At 42.3% G+C, this 18,119-nt stretch overlaps 1 protein-coding gene across 1 annotated transcript in view; it reads left to right on the top strand.

The window, feature by feature from the left end:
• The window catches only part of TLL2 (tolloid like 2), a 75,422-nt gene extending 67,837 nt beyond the window's left edge, over window positions 1–7,585 (top strand). The window contains exons 14-21 of the mRNA XM_015866854.2: window positions 170–295; window positions 1,718–1,878; window positions 2,544–2,724; window positions 3,862–3,987; window positions 4,340–4,467; window positions 4,561–4,774; window positions 5,778–6,028; window positions 7,194–7,585. Coding sequence (XP_015722340.1) covers window positions 170–295; window positions 1,718–1,878; window positions 2,544–2,724; window positions 3,862–3,987; window positions 4,340–4,467; window positions 4,561–4,774; window positions 5,778–6,028; window positions 7,194–7,328 — 1,322 coding nt within the window. The 3' untranslated portion in view covers window positions 7,329–7,585. The remainder of the gene's footprint in view (window positions 1–169; window positions 296–1,717; window positions 1,879–2,543; window positions 2,725–3,861; window positions 3,988–4,339; window positions 4,468–4,560; window positions 4,775–5,777; window positions 6,029–7,193) is intronic.
• Window positions 7,586–18,119: the final 10,534 nt, after the last annotated feature.

Genomic DNA, 18,119 nt, shown 5'->3' with positions numbered 1-18,119 from the left:
GCACTCTTGGTTCCTGTGACTAGTAATTGCAGTAGTAAACCCTTGAGTTTTTGATAGTAAGGAGTTCTCTTGTATTTGTGAGGTCTGCTGCTGTACCTGTTCGTGTACTCTGCCTGTCGTGCTTGTTGACCAGAGCAAGGTGTGATTTGTTCTGGCTTCCTCCTGACAGAAATGGATGAATGTTCTCAGCCAGACAATGGTGGATGTGAGCAGCACTGTGAGAACACTCTGGGCAGCTACAAATGCTCCTGTGAGCCTGGTTATGAGTTGACAGCTGATAAAAGAAGTTGTGAAGGTGGGTAATGTACAGATTGAGGCAACTACGTGTCAGGTTGGTACTGCAACTAACGATGAAATTGAACAGGCTTGGAGACAACGCTCCTTTCCTCTCCATGTTTCCCCCATCACTTCCCCATAAATTCTTCTTGTCAGTGTCTTTAATTGAAAATAAAGTTTGGGGAGAAAGACAGAAGCCATCCTTATTCTCTACTGGTAAACACCTTTAAAAACTGTTGTGGTCAGGGATCTCTGTTCAGACTGAATTTTGCATTGGTGGGGGGAGGAATGTTGGAACCTGATAGAGCCCAGAAGAATTTCAATCCAAGGCTTATTTTTCAATAAGCTATTTCTATTGTAGACTATAGTATCAATGTTTTGCATGCAAAACAGGCATTGCCAATTTTAATTCCCAGTTATGGGGGGAAAAATGCAGTACTTCAACAGAAACTGTTTCTGTCAGTATTCTGTGTGGGTGAAGAGCCTGCCCTGTCCTAGACAGCTGTGCTCACTCTGGAGTGGAATGCAACACTGTGTTGTCCCTCAGACGAAGTTCTGTCCCTGCTAAAACTAGTGAAGTGCTAAGTGTAATAAGCAAATGGGCTGGAATTTTTGGGTGAAAATTCAAGTGCTTCAAGCACTTGTCTATTTTATTAAGGTTCAGTAAAACACTTGGTTTTGCACGACTTTCTGCTGTAACAAGTCTATAAAACACTTAAGTTAATAAATACGCTGCACTTTTTTTTTTTTACAATGAAGGTGTCCCTTGTGTTAGATCTCTTAATGCAAAATGATGCTGAGAAGAAGGCATAGGAAGATTTTATACCTGTGTATTTGATGTTCTGGCAGGATCTCTTTACTCCAAAGAAATAGCAAGGAAAAAATGCTTTGTAGCAAGTAGAATCTTGTACCAGAAGAGCAGACCAAGGTTGATTCCTCTAAGGTAAAAGCTTATGTCCTCTCTCAAAAGGGTGGAGCTGAAATGTCCTGAATTTTTAAAGAAAATGAGGGCGTAAAGCTAAGTCTCTGGCTTTGCTTTGTGTTTTTCCTAGTGAAAGTGCAGTTTACATGTTAAATTTGAAGTTATAAGGTTAATAAACTGATTGTGGGTAAATTTGCCAAGCTGACATTTATGACTGTATTATGCATATTCAGTCAACAGGTCCATAGTTACTTTAAGGCTGTGGACTAGAATGGAGATCAATCTTACACAGTTTAATTGGCTTCTGGGGTTTGTAGCCTGGATGCATTTCACCGGTGATTTGTAGCAGATGAAGTTCTGTCTTTTCTGCAGTTCCCAGCGTTTTAAACCTGCCCTAGAGGTTAGGATTTGAAGTGTGCCATCAGCCAGGATCTGATTCATTTCCCAGCTAACAGGATAGTGAAACTCTATATCTGAAGAAAACCCAGTAAAACTTGTGTTCATTTATTGCCTCTCCAGCTGCCTGTGGGGGCTTCATCACCAAGCTCAATGGGACCATTACTAGCCCTGGATGGCCCAAGGAATATCCTACTAACAAAAACTGCGTCTGGCAGGTGGTAGCTCCAGCCCAGTACCGGATCTCCCTGCAGTTTGAAGTGTTTGATCTGGAAGGCAATGATGTACGTAACCAGTCCCTGCATCTGTGTGATTACTGGCTCATTTGGAATTGGATAAATATTTTGGGTACAAGGATGAGGAGACTGTCTTGCTGGTGGAGCTTCTGGCTGTTTCCTTACCCTTGATATAATATGCTAACAACAATGGTTGTTCATTTTCTCTACTAGCTTTGCAAAACTGTAGGTGTTCTCCGTCCCTATTAGGTGTCCCATTCTACACTTTCCCAGGACTGCCTTTGTAGGAAGATAATTGGAAATGAACATAGAAGTAGAGTTTCTTGAGGGTAAAGAAAATAGGAGAAGTCTGTTCTCTACCCTGTCAAAGGCAGGATGGATTTTGAACAAAGTATTTCATTTCTTCCACATTTCTTCCACTGTAAATTGCTCTTCCTTAAATCAGCTGGCTGAAGTTCCTTCAGTGCTGTCAGGCTCTTGGATAAGGTGAGAGTCATTATTTTAGATAAATTCAATGGAAATGCTGCTATTCTGATAAAAGCACAGATGAAGTAAGTCTAGAATAGCCAAGAGAAAGGGATGAGAACACTCACAAGAGAGAATCTGGATAAACTGGGAGTGTGAGTACATAGGTGTTTCCTTTCCCTTCAGCCAAGCCTCTGTCCCCTCTCTGGAATGCTCCGTTCTAAATCCACTGCCTCCTCTCTTGGCAGGTCTGTAAATATGACTATGTTGAGGTTCGTAGTGGGCTGTCTACTGACTCCAAGCTGCATGGCAAATTCTGTGGCTCAGAGAAGCCCGAAGTAATCACTTCGTATGGTAACAATGTAAGACTGGAGTTCAAATCAGACAACACAGTATCCAAGAAAGGATTCAAAGTCCACTTCTTCTCTGGTATGTAGCTGGTCTCCTGTGATTTAACCTCTCATTTTTGGTGAATTGCCTCCAACCTCCTCTAAATTAGGCAGAGATTGACATAGATACATCTAAAAAGAATGGTTACTCTGTGCTGTTGTCTCTCATCTTGTTTTCTCTGTGCAGTGTATGGTCTAGTAAAGGTGAAGTGGCATACGTTATCTAGAAATGTGTTTGGGTGTGAGGAAATGGGTGAACTTAATGAGGTCCAGGGTGGTCAGGAAAAAGAAAATGGAAATAAGCTGCTTATAAATTAAATTGGGCTGGAAACTGGGAGCAGAGCAAACACTCAAAACACTGGGGTTTAGTATTGCCTGTGAAGAGCAGTAGAGACAGGTAAAATCCTGTTTTGTTTTTTTTTGTTTTTAGGTTTTTCAGTTGGAACAGTTTGTCAAGTGAGCTTTATTTAGTGAGAGGGCACTAAAAACAAATGCCTTCTGCTTTTCCTTCTGTATCCTTTCATTGTTTGTACTGTGACCCTGAAATTTTCTTTGCTGAATCTCTTGGATTTGCTTATGAGAAAGGTGGGAAGGAAGTGTCTTTAATTTTCCCTCTTCTCTGAACCCTGCATGGGTCACTTGTCTTGTAAGGTTGAGAGAGACAGGCTGTCTTTGGCCTCAGCATGGTACTGGATACACAGGTGTGAATATTTGGGGCGTATTTCAGCTTCATAGTGCAGCTCATACCTCAGATGCCTTTCTCTGTTTGGCTACTTGTACTCTTAAAGCAGTTACAGGCAGAGGCTTATCAGAGCATATATGAATTGAAAATATACAGATCGTCAATTAGATTTTTGCCTAGACTAGTGAATTTGTGTGATTCTTTTCCTGGACCGTATTTTAAAATTATAAGGCATTGCTATAGGTTTCTTTTAGACAAGGAGTCCTAAGTTGTTTAAAAATTGCATTTATATAATAAAGTACTTTTGTGGTGGTACATCTTACGGAAGACAATTGCAGAAAATGGTATCTGGACCAAAACAGGGATTGGACTAATCCAGCAACAGACATTTGGAGGTGTGTGGTGGTATCTACCAGTTTGGGTATAGGACTCTCTGATCGTGACTTCAGTAGTTTGTTTCTCACTGGCAACTCAGTATTTATTGCTCTTGCCCAGACAAGGATGAATGCTCCAAAGACAATGGTGGCTGCCAGCATGAATGTATCAACACCTTTGGGAGCTACGTATGCCAGTGCAGAAATGGCTTCAAGCTGCATGAAAATAACCATGACTGTAAAGAAGGTAAGTCCTCTGCTCCCTGCATTCAGGAAAGATGAGCTCTCACAAACACCATTTTGGATGCTAGTTTGTACAACTGAGTGTCTTATCAGTCTGGGATGCTGAAAATGTTCCGGGTATCTGAAGAACTGTCTAGGGAATGCAATAATAGGGCTATGGAACTTGGTATTGGCTGGATCTATTTCCCTGTGTAGCCCTCTATGTGTCCGTGGAGATGGACAGGTTGGAGGCAAGAAATGAAAAAAGGGTTATCATCATCAGACTAGGAAAGAGAAAATTTTGTAGGCTATTTCAGTAAATGTGATTAGCGTATGAGACCTCACCTTGATGCCTCTGTCTTACGATCTCTCTCAAGCTGGTTGTGAACATAAACTGAGCAGTGCAGAGGGAATGATGAGCAGTCCAAACTGGCCTGACAAGTACCCTAGCCGGAAAGAGTGCACCTGGAATATCTCTGCAACACCTGGCCACAGAGTGAAAGTAGTGAGTAGCCAGTGAGTGGGAGTGCCAGGGGAGAAGCATTCTCAGATTTACATGCATCTTTCTTCATTTTCCTTATTTTTATTCTTACTGTAGACCTTTAATGAGTTTGAGATTGAACAGCACCAAGAATGTGCCTATGATCACTTGGAAATGTATGATGGTCCCAACAGCAAGTCACCTATACTTGGCCGCTTCTGTGGCAGCAAGAAACCTGACCCTGTGGTAGCTTCTGCCAGCAAGATGTTCCTTAGGTTTTACTCTGATGCTTCTGTGCAAAGAAAAGGTTTCCAGGCAAAACACAGCACAGGTAAGCTGATTCCCTGCCCATATACCAGTACAATGAGATGCCATTAAATCACACTGCACCATTCGCCAGTCAAGACTTTTAGATACACTTTTCTGCAGAAGAGTTAATCCTGAGTTTTTTTTTCTGGTTGGAAATTGTGCTAACCAGCTCCCATTGTTGACACCATACTGTACATGCAAGCTGAGAGGCTTACTGATGTCAGATGTTCCTACTCACCTTCTGCTGTTTAAACAGGAGATGCTTGATTGAGTGACAACCTCTTCTTTTCCTCATCAGCTCTCAGAAAAAGGGTGGATACAACTTGGTCTAGCAAGGGATGCCTTTCAGATATAATGGCCCATGCACAATGAGCTCATACTAGATTGATTATGGTGGAAGCAAAGATGTGTTGTAAGCATACACAGCAGGTTAATCTTATATTTGTAGCAAACCAGCAGTGGGTGTGTTGTACTAAGGTTCTTTTCTGAGATCTTTGCCACTGTAGATGAAGCAGACCTTGAGCAGCACTACGTATTCCTCACTATCTGCAGAAAAACCACCAAAGTACATGCACTGAGCATCTTAGGTACATTGTGTGGGCAGATGATTTTAGAGCCCAGGCTTTTAATATGCTTCAGCTTATTGTTGACAAGGTATCTGGGGTCAGAATTTCAGCTGCAGGACAAGTTCAAAGAACACATTAATGAAAGACATTACACTGCTGTTCTATGAAATAATATATATATATTTTCTGGCCAACATTAACTGGTCACTTCTTTCTCTCCATGTTTTGCACCAAAAGAACCAGGCTTTTCTACACTATGTGGGTCACTGGATTCATGGATGACTGAAGAATTCACTCTTATGCTAGTTAGATGCAGTGGTTAGTAACCTTCCCTGTTGTTATATGTACTTCAAACTGAAGGTCATCTTTTCCCACAGACAGCCCAAAGTGGGATGGTAAACCTTTTTGTGAGGTAGGGCCTTTGAGGAGAATGTGTTTTGTGCCCTTTTCTTCCTTCAGTGTGTGGTGGGCTCTTAAAGGCTGAAGTACAAACTAAGGAGCTGTATTCCCATGCTCAGTTTGGGGACAACAACTACCCAGGTCAAGCCAACTGTGACTGGGTGATTGTAGCTGAAGATGGTTATGGAGTGGAGCTGATATTCCAGACGTTTGAGATTGAGGAGGAGGCTGACTGTGGATATGACTACATGGAGATCTATGATGGTTATGACAGCACTGCACCCCGCCTCGGACGCTTCTGTGGCTCTGGGGTAAGCTGTGGTGGTGAGGATTTCACAGGGGTATCTGGAAGTGGGAAAGAAGGGTACTCATTTCCTGTTTTTTGGAGAGGGTTATGTGTCACAAATTGGTTATCAGAATGCCTTGTGTGTCTGAGTCTTGTTGCTTCCCCTGTTGCTAGAGATCAATCACTTTATCTAATGTTCAAAGTTGGCCTGAAAACCAACCGACTTTCCATTTTCAGCCCAGAGCTATATGCATCAACATGGGACTGCTGCACTGCTGTGCCCTAGCCCAATTGCAAAATCATTGTGTGAATGAGAACCTGCTTCTAAAATCTGGTTTAATCCTCAATTACTTCCTTCCTGAAGCCAAGTTACATTTCCAGTCACAGTCAGGAGAGGATAAGGGGTGAAGCTGTTAGTTGACTCCAGGATGGTGTGTAGACTCCTAAACTGCTGTCTAAGTCCTGATTAGCAGATGTGACTCTGTTAATGTGAGCAGCAGTGTGTAATATTTAAAGCCAGATGTTCTATGTTTGATTTCCCTGGGACATGAGCAATGAAATGGAGAAGGTGCTTATTGAATTTAAAGAGAAACAACCAGGTAGCATGTGTGTCTGGACAGCCTATGCAAACTGGGGAAATGGTCTGGAGAACAGACCAAGCTATAGCAGCTTGATGTTAAGAAGTTCAGGACAGTGGGTGGTATTCACCTATCTGCATGCTGACAAATGGAGAATGAAGGGGAAAGTTTGGGGAGAAACACAGAGAGGTTGTAGCAAGTTACAACAGTGAGGGAAGCAACCAGAGCTTTGCTTGCATCGTTCATGGGAGGGACTCAGCTGCTGAACAAGGTCCAATTTGGTCTGTGTCATTTCCTGAGAAGATTAGCACAAATTAGAACATGCCCAGAGGACTGGAACAAGAATATCCAGGGAGTCCTGTGACCAATCAAAAATAACTGGAAGAACTGGGATTGTAGAGTGGACTGCCATCAGTCTTCAGATATAAAAGGCAAGCATGCAGAGAGCAAGAAGAATATGCTCAGAAAGTCAGGACACAACAGGAGGTACTGAGGAGGTATTCGTGTTTCCTAGCCTCTTCACTGTGAGCTTAAACTCTGGCAACACAGCTTGGATGATTACTTAGCATGCAGACTTGACCACTTTGTGCTGTGTTCTTTCCTTTTCTGCAGCCTCTGGAAGAAATCTACTCTGCAGGAGATTCCATCATGATTCGATTCCACACAGATGACACCATTAACAAGAAAGGGTTTCATGCCCAATACATAAGTACCAAATTTCAGGATGCATTGCATATGAGAAAATAATTTGACTGCTCCTCACAGACATTCCTTACCCTGAAGATCGAGATGTTTAGCTGTGATTTTTGACTTTTTGAAGCTTCTGTGCACCTGACCAAAAACAGTGCACAGTTTTTTTTCTGTAACTAAAACTAAATCCAGTCACAAAGGTTTCCCTCTGAAATGATTAGTGTGACTCTCTTCTTAACATACCTAGGACCCAAAATTGTCTTCTAATCATACCTGCCAGGGCATAAATGTTGTGTTTTGCATAGCTTCCTGTATGAAGGCTGTATGAAGACTGAGCTTAAACTGAGGAAGGCCTTAGTCTCTTGAATACCCTGTCTCTAGATGGTATTTCCTAAGCATCCTGTACATGAGTTGTCTGGAGCAGATGATGTGGGCAGTCACCCAGTAGGATTTTCTCAGATGACTTTGTGGACTGCCTGCTCTCCCCTGCTAGCCCAAGGTACTCAGTGCAATATGAGAATGACTGTGCAGCTGGGACTCCAGATTCCATGACTCCTTCCGTCCCATCTATTTAGTGTCTTGGTTTTTGTGGTTTGCAAAGTAGCTGGGGGCATGGGGATGGCCTCCTTAGCTGCTGGCTACTTGGACCACAGTGATCAAGTAGTGGTCAGTGCCTGATTTGCAGTAATTGTCACACTACACATTAAATGGAAGTACTTTGATGCAGTGGCCAAGGAAAAGCTGGTGTCTAAAACAGATATGTTTTGATAGGAGGCTGAGCATAAATGTGTAATGCTGGCAAAACTTAGCTGATGGAACATTTACAGTTTGCTTCAGTTACCCTGCCAGGCAAGGCAGTTTAGAGGGCTATAGCAGCGGTCCAGGCTTCATCTTAAATAAGATGAGTCTGTCCTCACTCTACCCATGTTTGCTTTCTTGGTCATTTTATGCTTCTTCCTTTCCGTGTTCCCATTGCTCCTTGGGCCCACATCTTTGTGAGCTTTTCCTTTTCATAGCTGTCTATGCTGTTCCCTAAAGAGCTCCCCACATCTACTAAGGGGTGCTCTTACAGCATCAGCTAGCTGGAGCACCTCAAAGAAGGACACATTGAATCAGAGATGGTCAGAATATCCTACCATGAGTATATTGTTTTGGTTGTTCCTGAGACAAAGGGAACAGAAGCCATGCTACAGGTGAGCTCTGGTGAGCTCTTGGAACCTGTCTAACAGGTGCATGCCCCAGGCATAGGACAAGGAATGGAAGGGTTCTGCTGGTTTGTGCTGCTTCGTTCCTTACCTGCCCATGACATGATCTATTAGCTTCACAGCAGTTCTGTAAACCCTGCTGTGCATGTGAGATGATGACTTAAGCACTTTGAGCTACAAGGCTGAGACCTGCTCTGCATTGCAGTTATTTATACACATGGAAGCTACAGGACCACTGCAGAATTAACAGACAGCTTGGCACTTATTTGAGAGAAAGTAGGGAATTGAGAATTGTAATTGAGCTATTGATAAGGGAGGGGAATAAAAGAAGAAAAAAATCATTCAGACCTGAATCTATTTCATTATGGCACTCATGGGCAGTAATGAGCTAAAAGCTGAGGTACGTTAGCTTTAATAAAGTATTTATAATCCAAGGATTACTATGTTTACATAACCAGTGTACTGTCAGACTCTGGGGTGACACCTGCTCACTGAGTGCATGACTGTGGAGAAATATAGGGCCAGCACCACTGTCAGGCACAAATGACTTTTCTGGAGATGAGGCTATTTCCAGATGGATAATAAATAGACCCAGCCTTCTCCAGAAGTCCTTGAACATAATATGGTCCAAGTATTGTGAATACTAGGAGAAGAAAATGCATGAAAATATTTTCTTGCTTAGAACAAGAAAAATAAAATAATTTATAAACGCTATTATATGTATATAAAATGTGCATGTATAAGACCAGTAGTCAAAGCCTTAATAACTGTCTTGTGAACAATACTTACCATGGACTATAGCTTTACTGCAGGCTGTATAAAACCAAGTTATTTCTGTTAGTTTTTTTTTTTTTAGCTCTGTTTTTTGTTTGTTTGTTTTGTTGTTTTCTCTCTCTTCCCAATTTTCAAGATCTTTTTACAGCCAAGGCCTTTAATATCAAGCTGTTTGACCATAAAGGTCTAAGGAAATGAGATCTGTTAGCTGTGGTCTGCTCTTTTCCTTCTCTTCCTTGATCCCGTTCAAGCAAGACAGCAGTGGCTCAGGTCTGGCAATCAAAGCTTGACGCTGATCCCCGTGAAGCAGAAGGAAAGCAATACGTGGCAAACAGCAGTTCAGATTTCCTGGCTCTCTAATGGGAGAGAATTATTGTAGAAGCTTCCATCGTACTTCAACATTTGTGCTCCATGTTCTGATAATTCCTTATGTTCCTCAGACTTTGTATTTGGTGTTCTGGTTTGTTGCAGATGCTCACAATGTGGTTTGATGGATTTACTGCATTTGTTAGCATTCAAGCAGGTGTCTTTTGTGACAGTGTACTCACAACTGTTGTACTGTACATTTCAACCAATGATCTATGTAGAATATTTCTGCTGTACTGACTGGGTGGTAACAGTCAATAATTCTAAATGTCTATTAAGTTTCTTAAGTGAAAAAGAAAGAATGTGAGACCCTCTAAGGTGTATTCGCATATTCCAGTCTTTGTGTGGTTTTACATTTCACTAACAAAAATAATGTTATGGGGGGCGGGGGGGGGAGAGGTGTGTGTGGAGGTGATAAAAATGTACTTATGTGCTGAATGAGTCTCTGCATTTATTAAAAACTGGATTCAGTTGCACATTCTATTGTATGCATGCATCCACCACTTCCTCAAGGGGAGGAAGTTTCTTAATACATCTTTACCTGCAGCCTTGTGATCTATACTCCCCCTGTAGCAGCAAAATGGCCAGTAGGGAGGCAGCATTAAAAAATGCTTTTCTTCCTCCTCCTCTCTTCTGCCTGATGTATATCCTGCTTGTTAAGGATAACTTCTTTGTTCTTTCCCCCTATCCCTTCCCTGTTCATGCATGTCCCCCAACACTTCCTGTGCTGTGTGTCACAGCCACTCAAAACTTCATGATGACCAAATTTCCTTCAGACTGCTCACAAAGGCACAGCAACAATATAAAGTAAGGAATAAGTGTCTTCCTACAGCCTCCTGCACCAGGGTATGACTCTTCACAGTTTGATTCTGGAATGTGCTGGGTTGCTGGCAGTCAAGTCACTGATGGACATGATTTCCAAAATGAGGATCAGTGAGCATCCAGTCATGCTGACAATTATGGTCCAAAGTGATGTTGATGTAGCAGAAGTGATGCAGCCCAAGTGGAAACCAGTGGGAAATAGGAGGTGATATAGAAGATGGAATATGAACCGATGTGACGGCTCTTAGAGGAACACTGATGTGTGCAGCTGCAGCAAGATATGCTATCACTGTTTTCATGATCTATCTGGACGCTGGAAGCCTGTTTCGTGATCTTTCACGGGGTTATTACATGTTTTCTTCTCTTCAAGTAGTATTTTTCCTTAATTTCTCTTTCAACTTTGATTGCCAGCCACCAGCACTTTGTAATGTGGCCAATTTCTTTGCTTATTTCTAGAACTGGGATTTAATTTTCTAGGAAGTACCCAAAGACCACTCAGTCTCCATCTGTGAGATGCTGAATGGGATATCTACTGTCTGCAAGGATTCTTCATCTCTTATAAGTAGTTAGTTGTACGCCAGTCAAGACAAAGAAAGATACTTAGGAGCACACGGAACCATCGATCTTAGCATCAGGCATGAAACAAGCCAACAGAAATCCTCCACTTTGTTTTGGTATTTCCCATAAATGTCCTCTAGCAGACAAGGTGTTAATCTTAGGAATCAAAAGCAGGGTTCCTCTGTGGTGCACTCACAGCCAAAAACAGTTTTGTTGTTGTTTGGTGGGAGTTTTTTATGCTATGAGGAAGATAAATAAACAAACAGAGCTGTATTCCTCAGTGCTCTGAATCCATGCACCATGTACTCTACCTCTGGCTTAGGAGCTGCTTTATCAGGTGTGCTGGGATCCAGCTAGGCTGTCTGACTCACCCTGACAGAAATGTCTTTGTCTTCTTCCTCTTTACAGGTCTCCAGTTTCTTGTGTTTTGGTTCTGTTGCTATTTTTTTCAGCAGGAAGAGAATCTCATTCTGCACAGAGCACTAAGCCTGGGGTCAGACAGTCAGCTGTTACCGTGTGGAGAAGAGCAAAATGGTGAGTGGAGCTGTCCTGCCTCGGTTGAGTCATATTTTGTTGGAACCTGGGGGAGAGGTCAGAGAGGTGAGGCTGTGGGAGTACCGTGGTGTTTGATGTAATGCTTCTCAGGAGTGTTTAGCTCTCCAGTTCCCTGCTCCAACTGACGCTTTTGTCATCTTTGCTTTTCCTTGCAGCGCAAACAGTAGTTCCAGGTATTTGCTCAGCTTTTGTGTCCAGGAGGTATCACCAGGTCCTAGGGCAGTTAGAGGGAAGTGCAATCAATCAGTGGTTCTTTCTTGAGATTTCCTGTCCTGTGAGGTGGGATCCTGTGGGATCTGCTGAAATGATCGTACTAGAGCTGATGCTTGTATAAGCACAGATGAGGACTCAGTCCCTGGCTGTGAGCATTCATATTAAGCTAGTATTTTCCATATATTGGAGGATTGATGCTGAAGGGGTGGAAGCATCTGTTAAATCTGTAATGTAAATCCAGACCATTTGATTTCTGGACATGTGTGCTAACTGCATTCCTCCGTCACCTTGCTGCTCCCTTAGGTGAGAAGTTCTCTGTACAGTGCCAAGAGCCCACCAGTGCTTATTTGGGATGGGGAAGAGGCCTGTTTTTTCATCTTCCAGGCTTGCAGGCTGCTGCAAGTTACTGAGTGGGGAAAAGGGAGAGGGAGATGTTGCATTTTTAAACAAAATGTTTATTTTGTTGTTGTTTTCACTTCAACTGCAGTATAAGGCTTTCTCTTACCCAAGATGTGCTCTTGGCAGAGAGTAGCTACTGTAGCTAATGCTGCCAGGAAGTGTACTTGACTCCTGTCAGGGTCACTGATGCTCAGAGCCCTGTAAATATCATTAAATATCATAGTGAGTAGTCTGGACAATCTGTGAACAAAAGCAGGGGCACTGCAGTGATGTGTCTGCAAACAAAGGTAATGTAATATTGAATTGCATTCACTTTAGGTATTGAAATTTCAGAGCAGGCTGGAAAGGAGTTTCAGTGAGGAGGTCTGGAAGTGTCCTTTCTGTTCTGAAGTAAATATGTTGGAAGTCAGTAGTAATTTACATGCAAATGATATCCTTGTCTCTACTGATGTGGCTACTGTACCAATCTGCATATTTATCAATTTCTACAAGTGACTTGAGACAGTGGTTTTAAACTATTGTATACATTAAGAGAAACAGCCTTGTTCTCCATATCTTGCTGTAGTTTCCTATATGTGCTTGGTTAGAGAATTCAGCTTCCAAGTATGATAGTCTTAGTAAGATATCCTGAATCTTGCATTTTGTACATAAAAAGTGAAGAACCCAAATGCAGAAGTCACTAATTAAAAATGAAAATGCAGAACCAGGTTATTCCTTTAAATAAAAGCTGTGTGTTTTCTGTCCTCTAGTGGTAGAAGCTAAGCATTTATCCCTGGTGTAATGGTTAAATATGATTATGATTAAATTAACTAGGAAAAAACATTTCTACTCAAAATAATGGTTACCAATCAGGTTATGGCAAGTTACAGACATACCTGTTTCTGGCTCAGAATATAAATTTGTCAGCAGTCAGTTGCACACAGAGTTTTACAAATACCTTGAGGACAGAAAGGTGAACGTATATAAATGTATTATTTATGCGACCCCTTCTGTTCAGACTTTAATCTAACCCGACTGCACAGTCCTGAAATAAACATAATGTCCATTAAGTGTATATCATTAACCAAGAAGGAAATAAATTTACAGCTTCAGAGAAGAGATAGGTATGAATATCCAAGCTCAAATATTAACAGGTCAGCTGTTGGGTGAGAATGCCTCTGCTGAGTGTCATTCCCAGTTGGCAACATGGATGTAGCCATACCTGGGTCTCTAAGGAGAGCCTGAAAGAGATCCTTCTAGCTTGGTGACAGTTAACTGAGCACTCTCAGAGGCATTTCCCAACATCTGCAGTCCCTAAGCTAGGTTGTTCAAAGGTTACACTTCCGTTCAATGTACACAGCTTGCCTACAAAGGCCACGGTTCCAAACAAGCCTCTGACTGCAGTTAAAAACAGAAAGATGAATTCTGGATTGTTCAGTAAATATTACGATCCCTCATATCCAGCAAAGTGTCCTGGTCCTAGATTGCAGGATTTAAACTGAGCTAAGACTGAAGTATGAATCCTCTCACAACATGCTTGTGGTCTCAGCCTTCCTTCTTCATAACATGCAGTATCCAGACTTCTACCTACATACTTTCATTGCATTAACCTCCCTGACCTGAAATAACCAGGCCCTATTCACTGGGATGCTCAGTGAGGCTTCTTTTTAGCCTTTTGTCACCTTCCACATCAGTTGCAAGGGAGACCTCAGCAGCATTGCTCTTTCACTCAATTTTTATTGAATTCCACTGTTTTTATGGCTCCGGCTGGGGTTGAGCAGAGCTGCTGCTTACAGACATGCTACTTGTTCCTGGATTAGAGGAGAGGCTCCTGCACTGCCTGTCCTCATCCCTAACCCCAAAGCTTCCCTTCCCTTCCCTGCACTACCACTAACACAAATGCCTCCCAGTCATCTGCAGTTGCTGTAGAGCTCACTGTGTAATAGACTCAGTAGTGTGGCTATACCAGCAAGAGAAGCAGTTTTTAACTTTCTCCAAGCCTCCCAGAATGTATCCCAGACAGGCAGACAGTTTTCCTTCTGTGCGTGGAAAGAATTTAGTCAGGAAAAGGTTAAAGTCTTTCTATCTTTTCAGCTGTCCCTAAATCAACAAGAGCAGGAACATGTGATTATTTTGTGGCTCAAAGGCTGCAGGTGCAAGTCCTTGCTTATCTTACAAGCTACTCTGTACTTTGTCTTTGTTTGTCCCCCAGCCACAGCAGTAATAAAAAAGCTTTGCCCTCTCAGTGGGGAGTTGGCAGAGTAAACCTATTGCATGGTAAGGTTCTTCATGGTGTAAGCACTTTGAGAAAACCAGTTTGTTTCCTTGTATTACATTCTTAAATAGCATTGCATGCTTTATTATTATTATTATTATTATTATTATTATTATTATTATTATTATTATTATTATTATTATAATAACTTATTTCTTTCCCTCTTGAATAACTGTCATGTTTCCTGTTCAGATCACATTGGTATATTCCCATGCCATCACCTCCAGACCCTACAGAAATATCCCTCTCCATTCCCACAGCTGCACAGGACACTTACTAGTTGCTGAAAATGTATTATTGTTTCATTCTTCATCTTTTTAAATTTCTCTACAGGACATGACAAAATCTTTAACGCCCTTTTACAGTACAACTGTCAGTTCAGTAAGTACACTGCATAGAATGAAGATCAACTGCCTACTTGGCACTGTGGTATACGTTGGAATGGGGAATATGGTTCTGAAAAGGAGAAGTGAAGCAGACAGGGCCTCACCCTGGGGAGGACAGCCCTGCATGCACGGTGGTGCCCATATGTACTCTGACCTATTCTGTTGAGTGGAGCAGTGGCTGCAGGCATGGCCCTAACCCAAAGAAAAGAAGAGTTCAAGTCCGACTAAAAAAGATCGTTCTTTATTGGGTTGTTAGCATACACATATACAACACAGTCCTGCAAAGTGTGCTGCTCTTGGTGGGACCTGTATGGCCATTGAAGCAGGTGATGGGCAAGCATGGAGTCACATCTGTGAAGTAATTAGCTGTTCAGTGGGACTGCTGTGCTCAGGGAGCATATGTACAGAGTGTCAGTGCAGTGGGGTGCAGCATCACCTTCTGCACTGTGGTGAGGAGCAGATCTGGAGGTGTTCAGAGCATTCATGTTTGATCTGCTTGGGATCTGCCTTGTTCTGCAGGCCCTTCTTGTGGAGGCTTTGGGTTGGTGGGGCAATGCTCCTGCCTCTGGTTTGAGGTGTGAATTGCGGTGATGGGATGAGGACCCCTCCTTAGCCTTGCCGTGTTTAGTGACCTCAGCTGTCTGATCAAAACCTGGACTGACGTGATCTGAATCGGCACGAGCTATATCGGGTAGGATTCGAATAGGAGTCGCCAGCATTCCAGTGAGTTGCTCTGAAGAGGACCTTACACCAAAGCGCACGTGTTTGATTTGCATGCCGTTGTTGTCTGTGTCAGTCCTGACCACAGGATTACGTAGGTGGAAAATACAAATGATGTGGTTGATTGAGTTTGACATGTTTCACAAACCATACCTGATCTGTTACAACACACTAAAACAGCTTAGGAGATTTTCACCTTCCAATATGCAGAGAAAGCCCAACAGTCCTCGAGGTTGAAGGCTGGCCTGTTTCAAACAGTGCCATACCAGTGACTGCAAATGGATGCACAAAACATGCCTTATATTTACGTCATTCATTATGAATAATGTAAAGGGTATAATGTGGTATTCAGAAAGGTCATGAAGTTCCAGATAATGTTCTGTCTTCCTTAGTTTACCATGGGAGAGAAATCTAACCCCATACAGCACAACTAAAAGATTTATATTCACAAATATTTTGTTGTTCAAACAGATGGGATTTTTTTTTTGCTGCTTGGACTTTGACAGCGTAGCAGTGCTTAATAGTGATTCCTCTGAAGTTTTTAGCCCCCTCCTGCTATTTCAATTTGCTGTCCTTCCTTTTTCTTATTTATGAAGAGGTGAACAGCCAGGTTTTCAGGCATGGCAGTCTCCCCATCCTCTCAATGCATGGATTTCCTCCTAGGAGAGCCATACGCTTTCCCTATTTCTGGGCTGTCGCCTGTCTGCCGCTCTATGTGTGCTGAAACAAAGGGATGGTGGTGACGCACTTTGTTCGTAAAACCTCTTCCGGGCACTTCTCGTGGAGTACTCAATCCAGCCCTGCAGGACCTTTGCAACAGAGCCCTATTGTGCTCTAATCGAACTTCTTTCGCTTATGGCCATTCACAAAAGTAGAGTCAGCGTCCCACAGGGTATCCTATAGTTGCCCCCATGTTGAAAAGTGAGAGCATTTTTATACAGTGCCATTACTGTGAGAAATAATCATAATAATAAATGAAATGAAGTAAAATAAAATAATAGAACTTTATGGTTATATTCAGCACTTAGTTGAAAGATGGATGACCCCAGATGGTAAATGAAGGGATAAATGGTCATTTTTCTTATGGACAGTGCAGCAGCTTTTAAATCAGCACCGAACATCATTTTTATTCTTCTAACGCAGCTTCCTGCTAAGCTTGCCATGAATTCATTGCATGTTTTTAAACTCATGACTGTAGTACTGAAGAATATAATCCAAACAGATGGATGATTAATTACATGAGAAGTAATTAAAAAGAAACCATGATCTCATACTTTAATGAGTATCAGATTTTTGGTAGTTGGTCTTGTTCTCTGTGTCCTATAGAACTTACCAATAAATTATAATCCAGATACCAATACTTCAAACCAGCCAAGAAAAATTAAAGAGCTTCATTACAGCGATTTTTTCTGGTAAATTAGTTTTGGAGTACTAAAAATCTGAGACAATTAAATTTGGTAAACGTCTCAGCTGCCTGATTAGACATGCAACAAGATGTGTGACTGACACTCCTCTCCAATCTTCACTTATTTGTTAAATATTAAAAAACTCCTCAGATGTATATAAGCCATCTGCTGTTCTCACATTTACTGAGCCTTGCTATAATATGCATTTGCAAAGCATTTTCATTTGATGCATTACTATGGAAATTTGCTCATGAAATTTTCCAGTAGAAAAACCTCGTGCTTTCTAGACACTTCTGATTATGGCCCAATCTTCTTCTCTTGTCTGCAGCAGCTCTATGTGTGATCATACAGTTAAGCTGCAGACTGCTTTGGTACCAAATAACCCTGACTGAGGCTCTGCAGCCAGGATGGGTCCTCCTCACTGATGTTATTTCCTCAGTGCATTGCAGATATCTCCACCTGGAGATGGGGCCCTTGCTCAGCCAATGAACTACAGATCTGAACTTGCTGGATGCTGAGTGTCATTTTCCAGGATTGACAGAGTAAGAGCGAGAGTGTGAAGGCATATGGAGAGTCTGAGAAGAAATATACAACCCTGTCTGCTGACTTGCAACTTAGGCAGCCTGAGGAAGGCTTCACGTCAGCAAACTTCCAAGCTGCTCACTTTGAACTGTGTGCTCTACCCTGCTACCACACTCCCCAGTTACCGCTCGTCTTACAACAGCCAATTTCCCTCCTTTAAGACACACTATATCGACGAGCGAAAGCCTCTTTGTTCCCCAGACACAAGTAGATCTACAAGGAGATATGGGAATATGACCACCCTGGGCTGGCTTTGGCCAGGCCTGCTATTTGACTGGTGGTGAGCTGCCTCTCTTCCCCTGCTGGCATTGTCTTCTTCCTGCTATGTCTCTGCCGAGCGCGGAAAGCTCATTGCGCAGTAACAAGCATGCTGGGATTTGCTAAGGCAACTTCAGTAATACAGCAAACATATGGAAATGAGAAGGAATACATCAGTGCCATCAAAGAAACTGGCCCTTAGGTCCTGGATGTTAGCAAAACAAGAGATGGCAGGTTGCCAGCAGTTAACATAATGAGTTACTTCAGAAATTTGACTTACTAGTTGACTTTACTGCGTCAAATTCAACAAATACCTGCAGACTTCAGTCACGGGCTGCAAAATCTGAACG

The sequence above is a fragment of the Coturnix japonica genome, chromosome 6 (genome assembly GCF_001577835.2).
Source record: "Coturnix japonica isolate 7356 chromosome 6, Coturnix japonica 2.1, whole genome shotgun sequence".
NCBI lineage: Eukaryota > Metazoa > Chordata > Aves > Galliformes > Phasianidae > Coturnix > Coturnix japonica.
This window is presented reverse-complemented; position numbering and strand designations above follow the sequence as displayed.